The sequence below is a fragment of the Varroa jacobsoni genome, unplaced genomic scaffold (genome assembly GCF_002532875.2).
Source record: "Varroa jacobsoni isolate VJ856 unplaced genomic scaffold, vjacob_1.0 scaffold_1345, whole genome shotgun sequence".
NCBI classification, from domain to species: Eukaryota; Metazoa; Arthropoda; class Arachnida; order Mesostigmata; family Varroidae; genus Varroa; species Varroa jacobsoni.
In genome coordinates, this window is record NW_019214247.1 from 60,941 (window position 1) to 67,865 (window position 6,925).

General features: G+C 47.6%; 1 protein-coding gene across 2 annotated transcripts in view; it reads left to right on the plus strand.

Moving 5' to 3' along the window:
* The window catches only part of LOC111269024 (uncharacterized), a 62,968-nt gene that overhangs the window by 2,048 nt on the left and 53,995 nt on the right, over positions 1–6,925 (plus strand). For both annotated transcript variants that reach the window (XM_086971915.1, XM_022848328.2), the window contains exon 2: positions 845–4,202. In XM_086971915.1, the coding sequence (XP_086828041.1) occupies positions 2,282–4,202 (1,921 nt within the window). In that variant the 5' untranslated portion in view covers positions 845–2,281. The remainder of the gene's footprint in view (positions 1–844; positions 4,203–6,925) is intronic.

The following is a 6,925-nucleotide window of genomic DNA, read 5'->3' on the forward strand; positions in this document are numbered from 1 at the left end:
AACCGTCAGCAGACGGCGATGATAAGCGATAAGTAAAAACGGCGTTCGCTGGTCGGGTAAGACTGGCCTGTCGTTGTCTACTTGGGTGCTCCTTTGTGTTGGTCGGTCGGTCTGTCAGTCTATTGATGGGTCCGCTTATTGTGGCTTGTGGGGGGGGGGGAGGGGGGGTGACAACACCAGCAGCAGTGGTAGGGAACACGCAATTAATGAAAATTGTAGGGAAAATTTTGTTCTAGTTATCTCTTTCTGTTAATGGCTGTTGAGGTCGACGAGACTTCAGCAGTAAGCATTTCTACTAATGGACAAAGTATGTGAAGCCGGCATGATGAAACATAGGAAAACTAGATTATTCAAGAGCTTGACAAAGGCTATACGAACCTGCACAGATTTTAGAAAAACTTAAGGGAGTACAATCATCGCTTGGATGCTGCTGAGGTTCGGATACTAGAGAGTGCGATGGGAATGTGCGGGTCTAGAATAAATCTTGGAATAGATTCCTTTGTTTTGCTCATGCCGATCTGTCGTAGTTGTCAGCTGTCAGATAGGGCAACGGCGCAGGCCCGGCATTCGAGACACTTTACGTGCTATCATTGGCAGTATGCTTTGACAACCTATCTATGAATTTGCTCCTACTGCATCGTTATAAACTGAAGGCTCAAACGGGCTTACTTTACCTCAACTAGCGTTTGTTCTTTCTTGGATCCTGATGCCCCCGGTACGCTGGGAACATTTATCCCACTACTCGTGTACTAGTTTTGTATCAATTACTGGACGTGTGACACTCAAAATGTTAGTACGTTTGTGTGTATATATCGTATATCAACGTATTTTTGGTTTGTTCCAGTATGTCACATCACCTGCAGCGCGGGCTTTACGCACCGCGATTCAGCACATCTCTATGGACACTAACAATACCAGTGAGCAAGTGAATGTGTAACAAAGAAGGGTGCGCGATCGATTCATGATGAGTTGAGTGATTGAGGTCATTCAACCGTTGAGGTCGTCCATGACGGTTGTCGTAATAAAAATGAATCGTTCCTATCTATTAGAACTTGTCAGAAACCATCAAGCATCCGGTTTTCAGTGATTCATAACAAACTTCACTTCGTTTTCTGGATATCGTGCTAAACCCCTGTGGAGTCCGCGCGGATTTGGATACAACTCAGCTCAGATCAACCTTGTAGCGAACTGACTTCGGAACGTCGTCGTGGCATTTTGTAGCGATCAATCAAATGGCATGGGTCGCTTCGCTTGCGGTTTATTTGGCTACTTTTTGACGTTACAGGGAACGCTTCTACCCCATATAGTCTAACCCAGTCGCTATAAACTAAAGACCGTGGGTTGTAGAGTATCAAGCGACGGTGCAAGGGCCAAACTAGATGGAAGCCTTACAACGACTCCATTGACCAGACAAGACTAAACGAGACAGTGGATTGAAAAATGTACTCACATGACAAGCGCTCGGCGTCCAGTTCGATCTCCATGATTAACGAACACCGACAAGCAACATCTACAAACAGTTAACCATTATTACAGTAATATTATACATATTCAATGCGTTATTTCAATTGTACGCTCAAGCTTTATTGCGTTTATAAAAGCCGGCCTGGGGAAAGGCAAAGCAGATCGACAACTCGAACGACAATAAGATACGACGATTTAATCTTACCACACCTACCACCAGCTGTGCTAGCCCAAACTGCATTGCGGTTCACATTATGCATTTGGAGTTTTCCGAGACCAAACGTTACATAGTTACTTATGCAAGGAATCGGACCCCTACCTAGCATAAAATAATGCTATACTTCTATCACTGTGTATGGATTTTATGATTCGATCGACGGATTGGCAGCTTCCGAACGGTGAATATACGATGAGCCTAAATTACGCGCAATTTAATCACAGCGTCTTGAATTACGTTATTGCTGACAATGTCTTTTTTTGGTTATCTGGAACCGGTACATAGTTCGCTCAACGATTGACCCAGAAGACAAACTAAAAATGAACATAATTTTCATAGAATTAAAAATTTGTCTGCGTCATGGACTTTTCAACAGTACAAGCAGTTATGAAAGGGCGTAGTAATTCAACGTTTAGTTCTGGCCCAGGCTTATCTTTCCCATTAGATCATAATGAACTTAGCCTAGACGCCTTGCTGACGCTGGATATAACTGCTAGTGATGTAAGCAGCTGGCGTAATGTGCTGTTTGTGCTCAATTCATGGTTTTTCGTCGAGGCATAACATTAACGCGCAATCATACTGTTGACACAGCAGTTCGGCATGTCCCACCAAGTTCCGGAGCGTCCAGAGTCCACAATTAACGTCGTGGACGACAACACGCCGGAGAGTTCGTCCGCGAGCAACGGAAATGGCAGTGCCAGTCCGTACTTGGCTGTTTTCCAGGAGCCTAATGGTGCTCCAGACAGTTTGGCAGTTGGCGACCTTCCGTTGCCGACGAAACTTGGCTGGCCACTTTTTGCTGGCAACTACGCTGGCTTAAGCCTCTCACTGAAGGGATGCCATGAAATGGCGGATCGGTTTCAACTATTAAATAGCGCACTCCCATCAAACTTGAATAGTGGCCAACGTCTCGCGCTTCTGCGTACCGTAGCTGAAGCACAAGCGCAGGCTCAGAGCCAACTAGCTGGCTATGGTTCGATACAATTTATGCAACATGCTGAACATACACTGCATAAAGCATATGAGGTGCCTTTCCGGATTCCTTTCGATGCCGCGGCCATGGGATGCCAGTACGTGAACAGTCTGGGACAGACAAGGCCTATTGTGGCCGACCGAACGATGCCTCCGGCCCCACTGGAGTCAATCGTCTGTCAGCCAGCAGCTGTGAAACAGCCAACTTCAATCGATCAAGACCAGGGTACAAGTAGTAGTATTGGCGCTGGGGGCGCTGGAGGAGGCACGACACGTAAGCCCAATTGCGCTCGTTGCCGAAACCATGGCGTCAAGGTCGCTGTTCGAGGACACAAGAGGCATTGCCCAAGAAAGGATTGCGACTGCGAAAAATGTGAACTTATCAAAGAACGACAGGTGATCATGAAGAAGCAGGTAGCCCTTCGTCGACAACAGGAGCAAGATGAACAGCTACGCATCACAGCGGTACGTACGCTGCCCAACGTGTCGCAGGGTGGTGAAGCCTCAATACCCGAATCGGCCCCCCAAAGACTTTCTGCTCCGGTAACCTCAACCACTCCCACGTCCGTCTCAACCTCCGAGCTTTCTTCATCTCCTGTATTGACAATTTTGTCAAAAGCCATCGACCTAAAAGCATCTCAAGGCGACGTTATCAGCCCTGCAGATCCTGCTCGTTCGACGTTCTCACAAAGCCTGTCCAACACAACTGGCTGTCCTACCGGACCTATGCAGTGCGTACAAGACACACTGAGTAAGAGCAAAAGACCAACTTCGCCTGCACAAACTTTTTATATGACTTTTCCTGGAGACACGCGGCCACTATCCATATCGTCACTGCTTGGGGGCAAAAAACGAGAATTATCGGAGAGTAGAAGTTCGTCATTACTCTCAGCCGAAAAATTAACAGAATCACGATTAGTGCGTTCCAGCCTTTCGGAGGATGCCTCGCAAAGCCCACGGTCTCGAAACGGCAGCCCATTAAATGGCAGCGGGTTTGTCTTGAATGCTCTCGTTCCCTTGATGCCCTCCAATGATAAGCTACGACGAAACGGCCCTCGTCAAGCTGTCGGTATCCCCAAATCTCCTGCTATGACTATGCTAACCAGCCTAGCCCGAGAGTTGAGTGGTACAGATAGTACTCTTGCTCAGACGTCCGACATGCCGGCGGCATTAGCAAGGTCGGTGGATATCGCCGTTCCAAATCCTGACCTTCGATGGGCTTATCTAACTAACCTAACGCCTTCTGGAAGTAACCATCCGTCAGGTAGTCGCTTGGATAGAAGGAACTCGTCGGATGGAACCGATGATGAGACTTTTGTCGCCCAATACGACACTCATCGCAGCACAACTAGGCAGTGCAACAGTAAGCCGGTTGAGGGAAAACGTCAGATTGGTCAAACTAAGCCTACCATGCAAGGCTCGACGTCGCCTGAGCTAGCATCTACTTCGCGCGGACTCCATATTACCTGCGATGTTTTACACTCCGATCTACCCCTAATTAAGCGGCGTCGTCTGCAACCCAGTCCCACTTCTGCCTTCTCCATACTCGGTGAGTTATCCCATTGCACACTTTGCGCGGAACTGAGTGTTCGCACTAGGTTCAATTATGATGCACTTCACGAAGCTATTGTCGCATCTTACGTTATACTGTATTCCATTTTGAAGTGCCGAGTACGTCAAATCTATCACCAAGCACTCGCGTGAGCCGAATTACGTTTTTGCCGGTTTAGAATGCGTACCACTCGTTTCTTCGACTCTAACCTTAGTAGAAAAACCTAAGCGTTAAATAACAGATTTATTTTTTTTTAGTACCCGTCAGATACGATTTGTTGTTTCCTAATTAATTAAGGGATGTTAACGACGCATTCGGCATGCAGACCGCTGCGTCTCGTTGGCTTGGTTTTAAAAGCTGGTTCGCTCAACATCGTGACTCTCGTTCCATCAAGCAAATACGTTAGTAATGTTATAAGAATATTAGCGCACTTTGCAGAATTTTCTGTTTTGTTCTCTGAGTAAACGAGACACTGGGATTGTTTTTTCGGGTTTGTCCAACCAACTTCTGCGATGCGTATATCGTCGCTGCAGCTTGTTCTATTGTAGTATATATTGTAGTGGCTAAATTAAATAAAACAGCCGTTTTAGGACTAGTTAATATCATTCGTATATAAGAACACGCAATGTGCGCTTCAACTCGGTAGATCTCCCATTATAGCGATATGTTTTCGGCTCTTTTGTGCCACTCTTAAGTTCGTGTCGTTTATAGTTTTTGCGAGGACTAGGTTCATGTAGAGTTTTGACAGTTGCAATGGCTACGATACGCATGTATCAGCTACATCATTACAATTATTCTATACTCTAACTAACGCTAGCTGGAAGTATTCATGATTTAGTTCTTAGAATGGGGTCTCTACCGTGAAGGCTGTCCACCTGCTGTATTGTTGCTTCTTGTCATTTAATCGTTCTCTGGGTACTTGGTACGTACACGATAAATGGCTAACTGAACGCTGCAAGGTGCGTGTGGCGCAATTTCTGACTGTCTCCACATAGACAACTAGGTATTCCCCATTTTGCCCCTTCCAGCAAATGGCCGTAGTGCGCCGCTAGCTCCATTGCCACTTTCGATGCGGATCTTAGCTAGCGTTTACTTAGCCATCGTAATCGTCCTGGGTGTTCGTGAAGCCTACCATGAAGCTCCCTTGAGTAGATATTGGCGGAACGTGTATAGTCTGGTATAGTCTGATAGATAAGCTCTAAATATAGTCTTGTGCTGGAAATTTCAGCTGCCGCTAACATGTACTGCTTGGTTGTCCTGCAACCACCATTGCTATCGCGGCTAACATCGATGACCCCGCTTTCCTGCGTTCAACGCCTCGCCGGTTGTCTTGCAGCACTTGTCTTGCCTAGGACTCTCGCCTGCAGATACTGGACAGAACTGAATTTCTGCTGCATAGCGACTGGTAGAGGGAGTTTGTTTGCCACCTCGCTTGACACTTACCACACGTGACTGGTGGGTGCCGTCGAGCGGGTGAGTGTGGGTAAAATAACCGTCTAGGTTGCATTACCGCTGCAGTGGTAGCGGTGGTAGAGCGAAAGCGCCTTCGAGCCGATGTTGGGGTGGTGGGAGTCGGTTGGGTGAGCGGGCGGCGCTTTAAACTCGGCCGAAGCCAGACTTTGAATTGCCGAGCGACAGACACAGTGCAGCAGTTGAATACGGCCGCGTCGTTGGAAGGGACCACCGTCGGTCGTCTGGCGACGGCGAGAATAACAACAGAGTCGTCGACAACAACCACGCCAGCAAGGACCTAGCTGAATTTTCTATAAGATAGAGGGGTGGGGAGGTAATCGGATGATGATGCGGCCAACTAGCGGAAGAGCGAGGGAAAACATTAAAAGGCTGCGCAACTCCCTTCCAGCCCAGTCTCACTCAGCTTGTTTAGCTCGGTCCCTTCCGTATTGTACTGTGTAGTTGCTCCTAACTCCTAGTTGTTGCTTAGCTCCTTTATCTTGGCGTTCCTCAGCGCTACGATCATCACCTTGGGTTACCTTTTAGAATTCCCCCTAACAGCTAAATCCTCTTTCTGCTACCAACGTAGTGCTATGATCCTAAGTGCTACTGCTGTTACTACAAGCAGCTTTGTGCTTTTCTTGTTGGAAAGAACTGCTGGGCAGTGGCTGCTGGTCCGCAGGAAGTGGACGACGGGTGGGCTACGCGCTACACTCGATACGTTCTTTTGCGATGGCATTTTACGGCGCACGAGTAATGCACCGAGCATTGAGTACCGAGCTTCTTTTGACAGAGGCGGCAAAACGTTGTTCGGAACAGAAGTGGGGTGTACGGCTCGGTATATAGGAGCCTAAAAATGGGACTCGTGGGAACCTTGGTTTACGGAAACGGTTTCGGGGGGGCTAGTGGAAATAGGAGTGACGGTTGAAAAGACGGCGAGGACGAAAAGGAGGAGAAGTGAAAAGAAGAGGAGTCGACGTGGTCGTCTCCGCCGTTGGAGGGCAACAGCTAACTGCGGCAGCAGTGTCAGCCTGCTCTGTAAAACTAAGCCTTACTTGTTATGGCGCAGGCTGCCAGAAAAGGAGATGGACGTTGAGAAGGGCTACAGTTGCGACAGCCATAGTCAAAGACAGAGCGAGGAATAATACAGAGGGGCAAGGCTGGCCTGTCGCTCAATTCGTCGCTAACTCAGTGGCTATCTCCGTCCTAAAGCTATCAATATAAAAATCAGCTATTTTTAACTAAAATGACTATTATCATTATTATAT